General features: G+C 29.0%; 3 protein-coding genes across 7 annotated transcripts in view; all 3 read left to right on the top strand.

Moving 5' to 3' along the window:
* LOC122633623 (uridine phosphorylase 1) overlaps positions 1-11,591 on the top strand; it is a 19,780-nt gene extending 8,189 nt beyond the window's left edge. The window contains exons 1-7 of one of the 3 annotated variants that reach the window (XM_043821726.1): positions 1,468-1,783; positions 5,835-5,958; positions 8,149-8,310; positions 8,923-9,108; positions 9,422-9,754; positions 10,018-10,139; positions 10,216-11,591. In XM_043821726.1, coding sequence (XP_043677661.1) covers positions 1,650-1,783; positions 5,835-5,958; positions 8,149-8,310; positions 8,923-9,108; positions 9,422-9,754; positions 10,018-10,139; positions 10,216-10,243 — 1,089 coding nt within the window. In that variant the 5' untranslated portion in view covers positions 1,468-1,649 and the 3' untranslated portion in view covers positions 10,244-11,591. Of the gene's footprint in view, positions 1-1,467; positions 1,784-5,834; positions 5,959-8,148; positions 8,311-8,922; positions 9,109-9,421; positions 9,755-10,017 lie in introns of those variants that run through there. The other 2 variants (XM_043821725.1, XM_043821727.1) reach the window with 2 other exon arrangements.
* A 71-nt stretch (positions 11,592-11,662) lies between these two features.
* On the top strand, positions 11,663-17,903 carry LOC122633622 (cyclin-dependent kinase 8). 3 transcript variants are annotated; one of them, XM_043821722.1, is made up of 11 exons: positions 11,663-15,184; positions 15,730-15,832; positions 15,923-16,033; positions 16,110-16,250; positions 16,325-16,514; positions 16,591-16,705; positions 16,782-16,880; positions 16,986-17,058; positions 17,187-17,284; positions 17,379-17,484; positions 17,557-17,903. In XM_043821722.1, the coding sequence occupies exons 1-11, from the start codon at positions 15,054-15,056 to the stop codon at positions 17,752-17,754; spliced, it is 1,365 nt and encodes a 454-aa protein (XP_043677657.1). In that variant the 5' UTR covers positions 11,663-15,053; the 3' UTR covers positions 17,755-17,903. The 3 variants fall into 3 exon arrangements, with proteins under 3 accessions (XP_043677657.1, XP_043677656.1, XP_043677658.1); XM_043821721.1 differs by having other exon boundaries at positions 11,665-15,184; positions 17,554-17,903; XM_043821723.1 differs by lacking the exons at positions 11,663-15,184; positions 15,730-15,832 and having other exon boundaries at positions 16,130-16,250; positions 17,554-17,903.
* Positions 17,904-18,015: 112 nt separating this feature from the next.
* The window catches only part of LOC122633616, a 26,747-nt gene continuing 24,762 nt past the window's right edge, over positions 18,016-20,000 (top strand). The window contains exon 1 of the mRNA XM_043821702.1: positions 18,016-18,402. The gene's annotated coding sequence lies outside the window, so the exon portion shown is untranslated. The remainder of the gene's footprint in view (positions 18,403-20,000) is intronic.

Here is a 20,000-nt window from a genome sequence, read left to right as displayed (position 1 = left end):
TAATTTCATTTATTTCATTATAACATTTTACTCTAAAAGAAAATTTGTTACACACTTGTAAAGTTTCATAATTTTAAGAATTTCCAGAATGATTTCCAGATCTTTCATTGTGTGATAGTAAGATTCAATAGTAATAATGAAACGTATATGAACATACGTATTTAAATAATATATATTTAATAGAAATAGAAGAAGAAAAAATTATATTTAATATTATACATCGACGCTTCCTATTACGTTGTTATGAAATTATCAAATAGATTTTTTTTTTTTTCGATAAAGAAATGTAATAAAAAATGTGATAAATCTGTTATATATACACACACACACACACACACACACACATATATATATATACACATCGTTGTGAACTGATACGAATAGATAATTTTTCGTCCTATTTTACGGGGAACATGCAAGAAGAAAAGTTTTTAAAATCCTCGTCAAGTTTTATCGCTTTACTTTTAAAACCGTGAGATGATATAAAGAATGAGATAGAGAGAAAGATAGGGATAGAGAAATAAAGAGAAAACTCACTGTTTAAAAACTTCGCAAATTTTCTTTTGTTCCTCTTTTTCTCTCTCTTTCCATCTTCATCTCCATCTATCACTTTTTGTCTCTCTTCGAACTAGATTTTCACTAGGCCGTAAAGACCCGTTTGTTCTGGGAAATTCTTCGAACCGTCAAAATCAAATTCAGTCGATAAATCGTGTATTTCAAGGATAGCAAAAAGCGATGGCCCGTAATAGATCCTTCAAAATTGATTCGTGTTAAATTTTTTTGCGAAGTAACTGATACTACATGAACGATTTCAAATCGTTGAAGTAAATTGAAGAATTCTTTGGTTTTCAAAGTTAGAATTAGAATAAGTTGATCGAAGTTTATACGATGATTATGACAAAATTTTTAATATCTGATCTATCGATCGAGTCGAGAGAAGAAAAAGGATACGTTATCTCATATCTAATCGAAAAGAGAAACAATCAATCCATAGATCAATAACAAGTCATATTATTCTTAGGAGTACAATAAGGATGATTATACTTATATATATATATATGTATATATGTATATACACATATGTGATATATATATTTGTATGCATATATATATATACGTAATATAGTGTAATATATGTAAGTTTATATACCTAGATACTTATATATATATATATATATATATGTGTGAATCGTAACGTAACGATAACGCAGACAGACAAGAGACGCGATACATTTCTAATACGTGAATTTGTTTTAGTAAAGAACACGTTTACGTTTCTGTATATACACATATATGTATACACACACACACACACACACACTCGCGTGTGATGTGTATGTGTACCTATGTATGGATATATGTATGAATAAATGTATGAATGTATGCATATATATCACATGGTACATATGCATGTATAAAACAGAATGTGTACGTATAGAAAATGTCTGCTGGCAACGCTCGACAGTATCAGAAGAGAGTCCGTATGTGTCAACAGTGTCGTTGCTAGTGGTGTGGGAAAGGAAAGAAGTATAAAGGTTCCCTTCAAAGCGTAGAAGGATTTATTCGAAGATAGTTACCGAACGGATTACGAACCGTTTTTTATTTCTAAAGGGAAGAGGAGACAAAATTGAAAAAAAAAAATTTAGAAGATGCCTACTTGTACCTGTGAAAGAACTTTGAAGGACGGGATAGAGAATCATCACGAGTGCCAATTGAACTCATCTGCTGATAAACAAAGTAACGATAATGACGAATTTGATTACCAGAACAACAGTGCTGTTAGGTAGGGTCCATGTGTTAGTCTTTTATTTTCATATACTATATATATACTATATATATTATATATGAATATAGTATATATAGTATATATATGATACTATACTATATTTATATATATGAATACACACACAGTGTCCGTCCATTTTTTCTTTTCTGCATATTTATATTATATTTGCAATCAAAATTATATTTAGTAAAAAATTATTACTATACATTGTTTATACACTCTGTGTGTGTGTGTGTGTGTGTGTGTGTGTGTGTGTGTGTGTGTGTGTGGTGTCTGGTCATTTTGTTGCATATTCATATTATATTTGCAATCAAAATTATATGTAGTAAAAAATTGTTATATACATTGTTTACATATTCTGTGTGTGTGTGTGTGTGTGTGTGTGTGTGTGTGTGTGTATGTATGTATGGTGTCCGTATATTTTTGTTTTGCATATTCATATTATATTTGCAAACAAAATTATATCTAGTAAAAAATTGCTACTATGCATTGTTTACGAGATAATCTGTATCGTAACAACTGACTACAATCATACTACGCTCTAATTCATACTTCATGTTATATAGATACATTATTTACTAATCTAGCGGTCGTTTATTTTGACAAATTGAAGATCAGTGATCCTATTGACGTAATCGACTACAAAATATTACGTAGTACGATGATTGTTTTTTAAATTGTAGCTTGGTAAACCGATTATTATAATTTCTAAGATATCAATTATTTCGTAAACGATGCATGGTAGCAATGTTTTACTAGATATGATTTCGATTGCAAATAATCACTATTATATAAATATACGAAAAAAAAATTATATCTATTAAAAAGTGAAAGGAAAACCTATATCGATCTTTATAACTCGAAAAGGTCACGAGTACAAAAAAAAATGTTTTCATGCACTTTGTAGCTGACTTAAAGTGATGCAAGGTTTTCTTGATAATTTTTTTTTTTTTAAATTTAACCAATTACGAGATATCTGCTCGAATATTTACAAATGAACATTCTGTATATACATAAATTAATGTATGTAATATATATATATATATATATATATACATACATAATATTAATATTCGTAATTTATGATAATATTTACGATTAAAAATGTTATATATATATTTATTTATATTATACACACAGTTTCTCCACCCTCATACAAAATGTGTGTGTGTGTGTAATTGTACATATAATTTATATGTATATTATTCTATATACACACACACACATATATATATATATATAATTTATATATGTATATATATTATACACGGCACATATACGGAGAGGATCAATGAATGGATCAATTGATTTATATATATGTGAATATATATATTATGCAAATACGTATGTACATTTATTTAATATCAATATATGATTGTGTTGAAAATGATTACAGTTCGATTTGTTATCAAGCATTTGCTTGCTTCCACGAATCGAATAAAACTTTTTTCCTTATATGTTCTACAGTATTTTATTTAGAAAGAAAAATTTTCTTCACAGCAGTTGTTTTTTTTTTCTTTCTCGTATTCATCCCACTGTCTTATTAGTTAATAATACGGAACGTACTTACTTACATCGACTAATTAACTTCATATCTTCTTTTTTAAGTTTTAAAAACTACAGAGTTACAAATATCGTTTAACAATGTAATAATTTTTGAAAACATTTATAAATAAAAAGTGTTTGATTGACATTGAAAATGTTGAGCCTATCTTATCGGTTTTTTTTCTTTTCTTATTTCTTTCATTTCATTTTATTTATTTATTTTTCTTTAATATAAAATCAATAAGTGATTATTGGACGAATATTAATAAGGAGAGATACTATTTAAAAATTTATTTAATTCTTTATTTTTTCGATATAGCTAATCTCATAAATAAAGGATTTATGTACTAAAATGTTCTGAATACTTTACAAGACGCATCATTCTCATTATAATCCCATGATAATGGAAATTCCAAGTTCATCGTTATCATGCTGTGTCACCTCCTTTTAATATATATGTATATATATTGTACACGTATATATATACACACACACACATATTATACACACACATATATATATGTATCTATATATACATGTATTGCGATTTTCCTTTGAAATAGCGTCGATCGTTTTTCAATGTCGCGCTGGAACAGAGAGAACTCGTTCTCAAATAATTAAAGAAGTCTCAAAACTTTTCAATTTGCGACCTCGATAGAGTGAAGAGAGGACTTTAACTGTATTCTGTGATCGATATTCCGTTTGATGGAAGAATAAAAATAATTAATCGTACGAGTCTTATCCTCAAATTGATATTGAAATTTAGCAAGGTCTAAAATTGAACAAAAAATTGCTTTGAAAAGAAAATTATATAATAAAGGAAAAAGAATCTCTCTTTTTTGCCAACATATTAATCAATAGCAATTCGTTTTTAAATATTTAATTATCGCAATAATTAATATAATTAATTTATTGATATTAAATTGCTGATTTATTTTTAGATAGAAATTTTTTAGAAATTAAATAAGTAATAATATAACAAGTAATAAGAAATTTTTTAGAAACTAGATAAGTAAATAATATTGTACTAATTGTTAAAAAAATATTAAAGTGAAAATAATATTAAAAAAAAAAAAGAAAAAAAAAAAGAAGAAAACAATTAGGAAAACTAAGATAATTCTTTTTCTTTTATTAGAAAATTTAATGAAACACTAAATTGTTATATACACATATTATATTACATATTAAACACATATTACAATACATACAATATATATAAATAAATAATAAAAAAAAAAAAACATGAAGACAATCATAATTTCTTGTTAAACAAAATTTAACGAAACATTGAATTGTTACATATGCATATCACATCATATATTAAATGTTAATATACATATTTTTTTTTATTTTTGCAACTTTACCTAGATTTTACGGAGTAATCTAATCACGTTTACAATATCACTTATGTTGATTGTATACACCTGTATTTTTATACATTCTATTCTTTGTTATCTGATCAAAACGGAAAAATTCGATAATGAAGATATATATAATAAAAGAAAGAACGATAAGATAATGTTCGTTATAGTATTTCATTGAAAATATCTGTTGGATGATCAAAAGTAATGTTTGAACATGATTAGAGATTTTGGAAGTACCTTCAATTTCTATGATTTCTATAAATTTCACTCAACGATGTCGATCAATATAGTTATGCTTTGTCATAAGCTTTCGTTTAAACCGAAGATTAAGTTCATGTTAAAAAGATCAAAGGCGATATGTCACTGGATATCAGGTTACTCCCATAATCGGAAAGCTATTGATTAATTCAATTAATTTTATTAATTAATAACCAAAAAGAAAAGAAAACATACTTTCTCCATGTTTATTTTTACTTTCATTATTTTATTTTTTGTATTTCATTACTCTAATTGTTATGAAAAAGAAAACAAATAAGATAAATAAAAGAAATATTGATGTCTGTCTGTGTGTGTGTGTGTGTGTGTATATATATACGTATTTATTTTTGGATTGGTTAATAAATAATATCGGAATAAAAAAAGATGATATTAATATCTTTATATTGAAAATTTCGATATTACAAATTAGTCAAGCTAATACATTGATACTTCTTATAATATTATTTCGTCATGTTTATTTACATCGAAAGTTATTATAAACAGTTAGACATTGTTGGCACAACTTAGCGGTATTGACTCATGAACGCATACTTTTGTAATGAAAATAGTAGTGAAATCGTAACACACATTCATACACACACACGAACGCGCGCACACACACGTGTATTTACAAATTAAATTTAGGGATTGTCGATGTCGTATCTTTTACTCGATTTTTAACTAATACGTTGCTGGAAAGGGGGAAGCCTATTAAGAAACGATACGGTGTTTTCTATGGGTCTTTACGTCTTCGTGTCATCCATATGAAACAAAATATGATCAAATGTTAAATCTTTTTCGTTTATGTACGAATTGAAAAACGATGAAAAGAAGTATAATAAATGATTGTAAAATAATGATAAAATTGGATAAATTTTCAGATACAGAGATGGTTCCGTAAGGCTGAGAAATCCAAATATCGAATTAATGGATCAAGACATATTGTATCATCTAGCACTTGGCAGTGGTTCTCATGATCTTGTGGAAATGTTTGGCGATGTTAAGGTAACATAAATTTCAATATGACATTATACGTATAACACATACATGCACACACATATAGAACGTTACGTTCGTTTTCTCGCATTAATTTTATATGGTTTCTTTGTTCATATGTATTATACAATTTGGATCATTTGTATGCGTGCGTGTAAATGTACGTGTACGTGTATATGATCAATGCTTTGTTTATTCTTTTTTCTAACAAGGAAAAAGAAAATACGATAAATTTTATAATATAATTTCAGTAAATTTTCTCTATTTAATTGATTATATGCATGAATTTAATTAATCGAGATCACGTAATCTCATATCATTGTCTACATTTTTCAATGATATTAACAAGTATCTTGATTTAAGTCATTATCACGTAACGATAATTCTGACGTAACTAATGTTGATAAACATAAATTCATTGATAAAAGAAATAAGTGAGTCTAATCGATCTAATCGATCATAAAACTATTCGATCTAATCGCTCATTGATCGATAAAGTAATTTACTTTTGAAAATATCTCTTATCTCTTTTCTCTGTTTATCTCTTTTCTTTTTTGCTTTCTTTTCATTTTCTATTAGTTTTTGCTTTCTTACTTGTTATTCCCGGATTGACGTAGCAGCAAATGAAATTCCGTCGATAAAGAGAGTCAATAAATCGTTTCGTCGAACGTATTTAAAAGAAAAAAGGAAAAAAAAAAGAAAGAAAGAAAAAGAAACACTTGCTTTATTAAACTCGAAGATATTATTTACTGGGTCACGAGAAATACATATATACATATGTGTTTGTGTATATATATATATATTTTTTTTTCTCCATGTAATTTTATCCAGAGCTACCTAGAAAACGGATAACAAATTTATTGGCTAATAGATAGAGTTCAATATTTGATTGTTTAATACGGACTTTAATCTTTATAACGGGATTGATAATGTTTATTTACATGTTTAACGGATTTATCTCGAATTGCGATATTTTAAGATAATTCAATGTGCAATGAACTCGTGCTCGATGAAATAATGTAACATAAAAAAAAAAATAATAATAATAATAAAATAAAAAAACATGGGAAAGGAAAAAGAAACTATACGATTTCCAAAGTGTCCATTTGAATTTTGCAAATTGAAATTTATGGATTTTATAGTTTTTAGTTTTAATTAAAAAGAGAAGTGATACGGAAAAGAGAAAAAAATTGAGAGAAAGAGAGAACTTCTTCTAACGAAAGTTTCGATATTTCACGTTTAAAGTTTAAAGCTACATTGTAAAATTTATTTATAAAATTTCATTTATATATACACACACATATATATATATATATAATATTTGAATTAAAAAAATATATGTACATACATACGTCGAACTATTTATACGTGCGACATATTTCTTCATGCTCCATTTTTCCTTACTCATTCTCAGCTAAAAGCTATTAAATGAACGTCGTTAGAATGATTGCATTAGATAGTAAATACATTGTAACTTAATAAACGAATTTTAATCTACTTTTATTAACATCACATTCGCGTACAACAAATAATACCAACGTGGTTATCTCTCACATGGTGAAACTCTTCTCGTTCGTTATTTCTTTTTCTTTCTTTTTCTTTTTTTTTTGCTTCTATCTTTTCCATCTTCCTCCTTTTTTTTTTGTCATTTTTCTTTATCAGTGACTCATGCGAAAATTCAAAGAGCACACTTCGATTTTATCGAGGAATATAATTTTCAAGATAACGAATAATCGCCGTTCATTGATTAAAATATCTCTCGAAGAGATCAATAATGAAAAATGTCTCTTTTCGAAGAGGGACGATCGATGGCCGAGTTATACGAACGTAATAAAGTTATTCTAATTATTGAATCGGCCATTCTATCAAAAACAAAATTACAAATCTACTGGATAATTGCAAATGTCAGAATGAATATGAAATGTCCTTCCATATAGTGGAATTCATTTATTCTCCTTCCGTTTTCGAACGAATAGTTTTCTCTCATTTGTTCTTCTATTTTTCTTTCTCTCTTTCTCTTTATCTTTCAATTATCTATCTCTATTCTCCTCTCTCTTTCTCTTTCTCTGTTTGTCTCTCTATCTCTCTTTTATTTATCTACTCTCGGTACGATTTTCTATGACAAGAGGGACGATAAGGCACGCTATTTGAAACCAAACGAAACTTCATCCATTCTATTCTCTATCGTTTTGTTCGCAGTTCGTTTGCATGGGTGGCACGCCGAAACGTATGGAGCAGTTTGCTAATTACATTATGAAGGAAATAGGTCACAAGATCCCAGCTGGAACAACCCTTCTCGACATCAGCCAGTATTCCTATCGTTATTGCATGTACAAAGTCGGACCGGTGCTTTCAATCAGCGTAAGTATATACTGAATGTTTCTTCAGCGAGAGAAAAAAAGATCATCGTCGAATATTTTTATATTTTTCTTCTTCTTTTTTTCTTTCTCCTCTTCTTTCTCGTCGTTCTTTTTATCGACAAAGAAATAGAATTTTATTCGTTTCTCACAAAGTAAGATCCAAGTTAAAGAAAAGAAAAGAAAAGAAAAGAAAAGAAAAGAAAAGAAAAGAAATAAAAAAGGATATAAAAGTACCATCGAAACGAATACTAGTAGACTGCAACGACGATTGTGCAAAGTATGTATATCGAAAGTACCTTTCGTTTTGTTCGAAATAGTTTACGATAGTATTCTCGATCATTGTGCCTATTCAACTTGTAAATTGAATTCTTCGACATTTACCTATCCAAGTGTTACCTTCTTACACTTTGCATAAGATTCATAGTTGTGGATCAATGCTTTTCTTTTCTTCTTCTTCTTCTTTTTCTTCTTCTTTTTCTTTTTCTTTTTCTTTTTCTTTTTCTTTTTCTTCTGTAATATTGTGAATTGTAAAAGGAAGAAATGGTATTAAACCCCATCTTTAAATCATTTCTCGAACGTGATTACTTTAAGTTATTGCTTTTTTATTTAACAGCATGGAATGGGTATTCCTTCCGTGGGAACTCTTCTTCACGAAATTATCAAGCTGATGTATCATGCAAAGGTCAAGGATCCAATCTTCTTCAGGATCGGTACTTGTGGTGGTATTGGACTTGAAGGTGGCACTGTTGTTATTTCTGATGAAGCTGTAGATGGGATGTTGAATTCTTATTTAGAACTGGTAAGTATATTCTATGTAGATAATAATAATATTTACATAATGAATGAATATATATTATAATATAACGGTATTATATAACAACAACAATAATAATAATAGTAATAATAAAAATATTATAAAATGAATATAAAATATTATGATAATATAATATAGTAATATTTCTATATATATATATATATATACATATAAACATTTATGTATATAATTATATATATATATATAATAAATATATAATAGTACCACTAATAATAATAATAATATATAATGATAATAATAAAATGAAGTAAAATGTATATATTTTTTTATCTTTTAGCCTGTCTTAGGAAAGATAGTGAAGAGACCAGCAAAGTTTGATCGACAATTAATTCGAGAATTAAAAGCTTTGGCGCATCGTGACGATCCTTATGACACAGTGGTCGGCAAGACCATGTGTACTTACGATTTCTACGAAGGTCAGGCTAGATTAGACGGAGCTTTTTGCGAGTTCACGGAGAACGAAAAGATGGATTATTTAACGAAGATACACAAAGCTGGTGTTATTAATATAGAGATGGAAAGTCTCTCGTTTGGAGCACTTGCTCATCACGCTGGCATTCAATCAGCTGTAGTTAGCGTGACTTTGTTGGATCGACTAAAAGGAGATCAGGTGATCTATACGATCACTATGATCTTGATTTGATATGATTTTATTTGGAAAAAAAAAAAAAAAAAAAGAATTTTATTTATTTTTATACGAATTAATTATTTATTTAATTATTTTTTCTTATTATTTACCATTAATTATGTTAATTAATATCAAAACTTTTTGTTGAGTTATATATAAGCTTTAGTTTTATTGATTCTTCGTTAAAATTGTAGAAATATATCTATAGAAGATATCTTATTGTTCTTTTTTTTTTTTTTCTTTAGGTATTGGCACCTAAGGAAGTTTTGAACGAATGGCAGATACGACCTCAAATATTGGTCGCTCGATACATCACGAGATATCTTCAACGCAAAGGAAGACTTTCTTTAGAGGGCCATGGTTCTATGTGCGTGAAAAGTCCTCGTCGATATAAATTAGTACAACAGGAGTCTGAGACTTATGATTAAAGAGATGTTTTGTAGATCAAACAGACCTATGCAAGGGATGTGAGAAAGAGAGAAAGAGAGAGGGAGAGAGAGAGGGAGAGAAAGAAAGAGAGAAAGAGAGGGAAAGAAAAAAGCGAAAACTCATCGAGGAGAAAATATATACATACTTGTGTAATATCAGTTTGCAAAGGAGCCAAACGTGCATAAGATGATAAGAGTACAGTCCAGGGAAACGCACAGTTTTAGGGAGATAAACACAGTATTCCATAAAAACGTGATTCCTTTTTTCCTTTTTCTTTATTCATTTATTTTCATGACTACAGTTAGTCTATGGCTAAAATTTTACATATTAATAAAATGAAAAAAAGAGAAAGAGAAAGAGAGAGAGAGAGAGAGAGAAAAGAACAAGAGTAAGTCTATTTTTATTTTGTTTTATACGCGTTCTATAAAAAAAAAAAAAGAAGAGAAAAGAAAGAGTACACCGTTTGTAGCGATCGATCGATAGATAATTTATTGATTTTCTTATAGTCAAAAGATGTACCTAACGAGGTTTGTTATTTTTTTCTTTTTTTCTTTTTTATATTTCTTTATTATTATTATTATTATTATTATTATTATTATTATTATTATTATCATCATTTTCATTTTATTTTTGATTTTCCTCATCGTTCTCATACTTTTACTTTTTTCTCAAACAGAAGATTTCACTGCTGTATTGCCTCGATTATTGCTATAAGTATTGTACAAACCTCGATGGGATAGTCGCTTAAACTTTATTATATATAAGTTATATTTAAATAAGGTGACATTCGTTGTTTGTAGGATCGAAATGGAATGGCTAACTCGAGGAATTTTTCTCGAAGGTTTTAAAACCTTTAAAGGATGTTATATATATATATATATATATATATATATATATATATATATATATCCCATTCATAAATTATATTAATCTTGTTAACAGGACAACAAATTTGTGGAAAAGGGTGACAAAATTATTCTATATGTCGCGTACATGTGACAACGAGTATATAATATATACATACATATATACATACATAAATACATATGTAAACACATACATTTTAAAAGATAACGCTTTCCTTCTTTAATTTCGTACGAAAAGGATGAAAGAAATAAAGGGTAATGTAAAGAGTGAAGAATGAGGGAAGGGATGTTTGGAAAAACAAAAAAAGAAAAACACAAAGAACAGCGATATTTTTTACCAAAGTCATACCGTTTTTTCCCGGCGGTAAAAACCGAGTACAAAATAAAACGTAGGAATCTAAAACCTACGGATCTTACAAAAAAGAAAAGAAAACTGTGTATGTACGTTTCTTATACGACCAGTTTTTAACTATTCAACATATCCAATGTTTTTATTTTTAATAAACTTTATAAGTTTTGTAAAATATTTTCGTTTATTAAAAGGAAAGTCAAATTCGTTCAATGAAAAATGATCAATTATAATGATATATTATGAAAGAGCATATATGTTAAACATTGAAATATTGTAATATTTTTGTAAAGGATTTTATTTTTATTTATTTATTCTCTTTATTTCTTTTTATTCTATGAATAATTCTTCATGATTTTTATTCTTCATCATTCTTACTATACACGTTCCAAAACAAGCAGATTTTAATTAAATTTCTTGTTTTTTATATACTCAATTCAAATTTTTATATACTCATTTATATTCCACTACTTAACGAGACGATTATAAATGTTTTCGTTTTTTCTATAATTTAATGGAAGAAGTATGAAAATATGAAATGAGATGACTTGAATAAAATTGTCCCGGAGATAAACTGATATATATATATATATATATATATATATATATATATATATATATATATATCGTATTATTAGAAATTAAGAAATAAAAATCATTGTGAATCGATCGACGTTTAATATAACGCAAATTCTTCTCTTTCGAGCATACTAAAGTTTAATAATTAAATTAGTTATAAAAGTTAATCGAATAATCGAAAAAAAAAATCTGAAGAAATCTCAGAAGAAAGTGACGACATTTTAGTTATAAAATTTCTGCAATAAAATTTCAGGGAGTTAGGAATATAACATAATAACAGAATAACCTTAACAATTAATTATATCAACTTCGAAAAATATATTTGAACGTCGATCGGTATACAGGTCATTGAAGACGGATTTGTCTCTTCTATTTTTCTTTCTGGCTTCAAAAAGAAAATCAGCCTTCACGAGAATGAGCACGAGAAACGTTTCGAAAGGAATAGAAAGAAAAAAAGAATGCGAAAGAAGAAATTTCAAAAAAAAAAAGTTCGATCTTTGTATCATGTCATATCTAATTCCCGTTGTTATCGTCAGCGAGACCAACTATTCAAAAAAAAAAAAAAAAAAAAAGAAAAAAAGAAAGAAAGAAAAAGAAAAAAAAAATCTTTAAACAGAAACGAGTACTAACACGAATGCGAAGTAAATAATCGATAAGGATCCATCGAAAATCTAACAAATTTTGATCGAATCTTATATCTTCCTATTTAATGCTTTCCTCGGAGAAAATGCAAGTCGATTAAAAAAAAAAAAAGAAAAAAGAAAAAAAGTAAAGAAAAGAAAGGAAAACAAAAAGCAAAAGAAAAAGTAAAGAAAAAAAAGAGAAAAAATAAATAAGAAAAAAAAAAAAAGGACAACACTTTGACGCATACCTCTAACGATAAGCGTCGTAGTTAGTATGTTAAATCGCTTATATAATCGTAGTGTTCCTTAATTTCCTTCTGACGGATTCCTTTGGTTGAACATTTTGGTTGTACGATATCGATAACGTGATATCACAGATAAATAAGATACCCACGTAAATACAATATATTCGTCTAATACTTTTCAAGATAAAACGAATCACGATTGATCTCGACGACCGAATGTTCTTCCTCAAAAAAAAAAAAAAAAAAAAAAAAGAAAAGAAAAAAATAAAAAAAGAACAAAACAAAACAAGAAAACCTTTTCGACATTTCGCGGGCGGATTAGTTTATAGAAATTTAGATTAACTGTTCGACTTCTTCGAAGAGAAAGGAATGTATATGTAAGTACGAATCGCATGATCATCGCGAATTGACATCGTGTTTGTTATAATGTAGTTAAGCAATGTTGTATCGTTGTAGAAGAATATACCCTCCATTGAAGTGGTTGTTGCATAATACAACTTTTTTTTCTTTATTTCGTTCGAGTTATTAAACCTTACGAAAGTAAGTCGCGTTAATGTTGTACAATTAAATCAACTTCAAGAAACGAGAAACGTCCGTTGAAAGACGTCTATCGTCGACGATTATCGGCTACAAATTTTTTTATTTATTTATTATTACTATTATGATTATTATTATCTTTATTTTATTTTTGTACTTTTATTTTTATTTTTATTTTCTTTTTTTTTTTTTCAAGATCGAACTCGGTATCGATTGATTTTTGAGATACTGAAGATCATCGAGACGGATCGAGAATTATCAACGATCTTTTGTAAATATTCTTAACTTATTATCGATCGTCGTCTGACATTTTGATGATCGAATGGATACTTGTTAAAGTCAAAGTTATCTTCTCGTTTTGCTAATAAAGTTGTTAATTCGTATAAGTAATGATAACATTTTATGCGACGATTTTAGATTAAAAAAGAAATATAATGTCGCATAAGGTGTCAATTTGTCTGCCTACACGTGTTCGATTCATGGATAAACTTTGCCATGTTGCTCATTTGGTCCACCGCCATTTATTATTTTCTTCTAAGAACAACGACATATCTGTGATCCGTATTAAAAAAAAAAAAACAAAAAAGAAGAAGAAAAGAGCAAAGAAAGAGGGAAAATAAAAAGAAAAGAGAACTACAAGGCGTAGTATATATTATACCATAAAAGGTATCTAATGTTAATATATTTACATATAACGATATATCAAAGATATAGACATATTCAATTTCATTCAGAAAATGATATCTTTGGGGATCTTAGATTCGCCTAAAACTTTCACTCGAAAATATTTTCACTAATAACAAATTCTATTAATATCAATCGACTAATTACTACTAGTATTGCTAAAACGTACATATGTACATATATACAACCGTTTTATCGACGGTTTACGATCTTTATTGTCAGTTCCAGTTGATATCGTTCCAATCTATCTCTACGATCTTTACTATCAAATTAATAATAAATTGTGTATTACTAGTTATGTCTATATGTCCTTTTAACAGATCTTATTGTTGGCGGCTGGATTATATAAAAAAAATGTTATCGATTGTGCACTATGTTATAAAAGGACAATAAAAGATATTAAAACGATGATTTTTTTTAATCTTTGAAATACCTTCGAAATAATTTCTTATATTAGGATTTTGATAATTTGATTATTCAGAGGAAATTTCTGATATCAATGATCCGTAGCAATCGATCACACTCTTTCTCTCTCTATTTCTGATATAAGAATACAAATCTTTCAATTACTAAGTTTCATCATTGTATTTCAACGAAATTAATCATGCATATGTTGACTATTTCAAATATAATCTTTCTTATGTTAAATTCATAGAAATATTTGTAAAGGTAAAGGAATTTTCAAATTTCACTTTTGAATTTACCGCGCAATGAACTACCAGACACGTGATATAACCTCTACGCAAGCGCCAAAATTTTCCTGCGTTGGCATCACGAATTATAAGCTCGTATAGTGACAGCAAAGTAGTGAACAGTAGCGTGTTACAATGCAACGTTTAGTGGATCAGATTTGAGATATGTATTTTCTAGTCTGCGCAAAATATTTCTGATTTTGTACGCCTTGTATGTGTGCAGACGCAAGTTAAAGATGTTAGCTTATAGTTGATAATTAGTCTGATAGCATTAATCATGATGGATTACGAATTTAAAATGAAAGCACAGAAGGATCGGACTAAAGTTGAAGACCTTTTTGAATTTGAGGGATGTAAGGTTGGAAGAGGTACATACGGGCACGTCTATAAAGCTCGTAGAAAAGAGGGGTTAGTGTTCTAACCTAACCTAATCTTTCTTCGTAAAACATCATATTATTTTTAATACATTTCATCTTTTCTTATGAAATAAAATGATTTATTTATATTAATAAATCTCTCGGATGTAAACATTAGTAAACAATTTATGTACAAGCGACTTCAAATTTTCCTTTACCTTGTTCTTTCAAAATGGCTATTTCATGATTTTACAGTTTTTTATATTCAAAGTTAATTCTTCATTGACATTGATGTTTCTTAAAAGAACATTTTCGATATATTTAGCTTTACGATATGTTTATAAAAGTAAATGTGAAAACTATCTTATAAGCTGTAGAAATATATGCAATTCATTGTGTAAAATATTTTGAGATACATCAAATATTTAAGTACAATTTGGAAAAAAAAGATTAATTTTGTATCTTCTGTACGTATATCACTTTTAAGAATGTACAGAGATGATTTAAATTAATCAATTATTTTATATCAAGTTACATAATAAACTTACCAATTTCGAATCAATTATTTATAATGTAATATTACTATGTCAAAAATAGTGTACCCGATAGTGAATTAAAATCTCGGCCTGACACTAAAGATTTTGGCCTGAAACAAATAGAAGGCACAGGTCTATCCATGTCTGCATGTCGGGAAATTGCTGTAAGTATATTTTATTACTTTCGTATAATATTTGTATATTTTTCAGTTAAATTAATAAACAACTATTATTTTCCTTTTTTTTTTTTACAGTTACTCAGGGAATTAAAGCATGTCAATGTCATTACACTCATACGCGTTTTCTTGTCACATAATGACCGCAAAGTATGGTTACTCTTTGATTTCGCAGAACACGATCTTTGGGTATGTCTTTTCTAGTTTCCAAAATTGTAATTATTAATAAATTTGAATATATACTTTAAGAATGATTTACTTGCAGCATATTATTAAATTTAATAGGGCAGCAAAAGCAAATAAAAAACCAGTAATGGTACCAAAAAGTATGGTTAAATCCTTATTATATCAAATTTTAGACGGCATTCATTATTTACATTCCAACTGGGTTCTTCATAGAGATTTGGTAAATATTGTTTATCAATAAGATTTTCCTGTAAAGCGTATTTTGATTGTCAATCATGTAATATATTTTTTTAGAAACCAGCGAATATTTTAGTAATGGGAGAAGGAAACGAAAGAGGACGTGTCAAAATCGCAGACATGGGTTTTGCTAGATTATTTAATGCTCCTTTAAAACCATTAGCAGATTTAGATCCTGTTGTAGTAACATTCTGGTATAGAGCACCAGAATTACTGTTAGGTGCTAGACATTATACTAAAGCTATAGGTATGTTTGCATATCTTGTAAGATAGTTTTAAATCCGATAATATAGATCAGTATCAAATGATTTATAATATTTCAGATATATGGGCTATTGGTTGTATATTTGCGGAGCTGTTAACCTGTGAACCTATCTTTCATTGTAGGCAAGAAGATATTAAAACAAGTAATCCATACCATCATGACCAATTAGATAGGTTAGCTATATCTCGTTATGATAAATAATCTTTTTGATAGGATCAGAATATTGATGTTTTGTATATTATTTCATAGGATATTTAATGTTATGGGGTTTCCATTAGAGAAAGATTGGGAAGATATCAAAAAGATGCCAGAGCATCCAACGTTACTGAAGGATTTTAAAAGATCAAAGTATGTATCCGATTATAAAAAAGATTTATGATAATTTAAACATACAATCAACGTTTACTTTTGTTGTAAACAGATGTTAATAGGAAGTTTTCATCCCATTTTTAGCTATGCGAATTGTTCATTAACAAAATATATGGATCGGCATAAAATTAAACCCGATAGCAAGGCATTTAACCTGGTATGAATACGATTCATGTTTCAAATTTATAAATCAAAAAATCATGAATACATAAATATCAGCTAATCATAAAATTAAATTGACTGATATATAAGAACGTTATCGTATTAATTTCATTAAATTTCTAGTTACAAAAATTGCTAATGATGGATCCAAACAAACGAATCACATCCGAACATTCTATGCAGGATGCATACTTTCAAGAAGAGCCACTGCCAACTCAGGAGTATTATTAATTTTTTCTCTCTCTCTTTTTTTTTTCTTTCTTTTGCTATTATAACAATAAAAATATATCTTACCTAAGATCTTTATTATTGTAGTATATTCGCCGGATGTCCTATTCCGTATCCAAAGAGAGAATTCCTTACAGACGATGACACAGAGGAAAAGACTGAAAACAAAGCAAGGCAGAATCAACAGCAAACGGTAATCATATTTTAAAGTAATATCTCTTTGAAAGTTTTCAACTACTAAACAATTATATTACAAACGTAGCAGCAACAAAATCAACAGCAACAAGGAAACGGCGATCACAATCACGGACAGAACGCAAAACGTGTGAGGCTAAATGGACCCCATGGGGCTCCAGAGTTTCATCAACATCAGAGTCATGCGATGACCCATCAACAACCACCCACTATGGTATATTCAACCGCCCAACCAACTCAGCCATCGAATATTCATCAGCGTTTCTAATTCCTCTACGAAAAAGAAAGAAAGACAAAAAGCAAAAGTAATTAACTAAGTATCAGTAAATCAAGTCGCATAAAAAATTGGAAAGAAAGATCGTTGATTGACTGTATATTCCCAACAATATTACAATACACAATTTTATTTATATATAATCCCTACGTGTACATTGTTCTAACAGTCCTAACAGTTTTGATTTTAGATTTAGAAAACAAACAAAAAAAAAGAAAAAAAAAAAAAAGAAAAGAGAGAGGACGCAAAACGAATCGTTAATAGAGTAAAAAGAAAAAGGAAAAAGAAAAGAGATCGATGGACAAGACGATAGAAAAGAAAAGAAAACGAACGAAAGATTGTCACAAAGGGAAAGCAACGTAAATTAATGCCGAGTGTTCGAAGAGAAATGGAAAAGGGACTTAAGCGGACCCGCCAAAAGAGGACATGGTGGGGAGATATTAGAGATAGTTAAGAGCGCATGCGCGAGAGATCGGTCCGCCGCTCGATCTCGCGGCGGCACTTTGCGCGCTCCTGAAACGCAGTTTCCGCGAAACGTTCCTAGCGGAAAAAGTGTAAGTGTTGTGTGCGCGAATATCGACATCGGGATGTCAGTCTCGATAGTCGACACGTTCTCCCGACGACGAGCGAAGAAAAAAGAAGGTGAGAGGAAAGAATAAAAAAGAAAAGAAAGAAAGAAAGAAAAACGAAAAAACTGAAAAGAAAAAAAAAGAAAGGGATCGCTACTCGAAAGCTTGTTTTCTTCTCTGTTAGTTCTTATCGAACTTTCAACGTTTCTTTTCTCGTTCATGGTAGTTCGCTTAAGCTGACTCGCGTGTCGTGCAGGTGCCCACCCACGGAGCACCTGCTGATCTTCTCACACTTTGCGATCCGATTTTTGCGAGAAAGAGAGGACACGTCTCGGTACGATCTTAAAGATCTTTTGATTTTTATCTTGGAAAAAAAAAAAAAAAAGAAAAGAAATAAGAAATTTTTTTTCTTATTACCATAAACATCGTGACGATCCATTTTTATGGAATAATTATCTTTTGGATAAACTTGTTTGGCTCTAATTTATTTGAAATTACTATCGTGATTTCGATAAGTTTTTTTAATAATAATAATAATTATAATAATAATAATAATAATAAAAGAAAAGAAAAGAGAGAGAGAGAGAGAGAGAGAGAGAGAGAGAGAGAGAGAGAAAGAAAAAGAAGAAAAAGAGAAGAAAGAAAAAAGGAATGTACATTTAAACGAACTCGATTAACTTCTCGCCGCAAGAAAGCAAGTTTAATTGAGAATTCCACAAGCACACCTGTTCATGATCTAGAAATTTCATGATAGAGATTTGTTGACAGGGAAAAATGTATCATTAATGGTATAGATTTTCTCGAAAGATTTGCATCAGTCTTAAATGCCTTTACTTACTTACCTCCGGGCGACACTTTAATATGCGACGAGCGTGAGTCAACGAGCATCGCAAAGTTGTATTAAAGCGAATCGCCTGTTATTTACGCTTGATCTTATGCTCTAAGAGACTATGATATTATCGTTATTACGTGGGTTCGAGTATAAACTTATAAGCGTTATCTAAAGGTAACGATTTGACGATCAATTATTTTCTCTTTTATTTTCTACCTTTTTCTTTCTTTTTTCGTTTTATTTTCAATGGTGAAACCTATCGAGTGAATTTTCTTAAAACCAAAGTTTTTGTTTTTTGACGATTATTTAAATCGTCGTTTCGTTTCTTCTTTCTCTCCCTTCTCCTCATTTCCTTTCTTTTTTTCATATACGATCACGAACCCGTTTTTTATTTTTTTTTATTTTTTCGTGTACAATTTTCGTACCTTGTCAGAAGTATGATCCGCGTGTGCTCGAAGAGCACTCGGTGTCATAGATACAAGTAAAAGTGAAGGGGGGACGATCCTGACCACTATCCACATCCAGTCGGGGCCATGACCACGTTGCGACAAGGTAACCGCGACCGGGTCGCATTGGTGCAGAATGAATCAAAACATCGATCTGGCTCGAGCGAGTCCTGTGAGTCTCGTTAAAACGGAGGAGCGCAGGTGCGTTCGGTATGAAAAAGGGAAAGTTCTTTGGAGGAACAATTTTTCGATCATCCTTCGCTTCTTTTCTTTTCTTTTCTTTTCTTTTTTCTTTCACAACTTATAATACAACGAATTAAAGATTACTTCAATAACGAACAATCCAACTTTTTTCAAGGAATTGTACCTCAAAAAAAAAAAAAAAAAAAAAAA

The sequence above is a fragment of the Vespula pensylvanica genome, chromosome 12, assembly GCF_014466175.1.
Source record: "Vespula pensylvanica isolate Volc-1 chromosome 12, ASM1446617v1, whole genome shotgun sequence".
In the NCBI taxonomy this organism is placed as follows: domain Eukaryota; kingdom Metazoa; phylum Arthropoda; class Insecta; order Hymenoptera; family Vespidae; genus Vespula; species Vespula pensylvanica.
The sequence above is the reverse complement of the archived record's forward strand: the minus strand, read 5'-3'. Positions and strand labels throughout refer to the sequence as shown.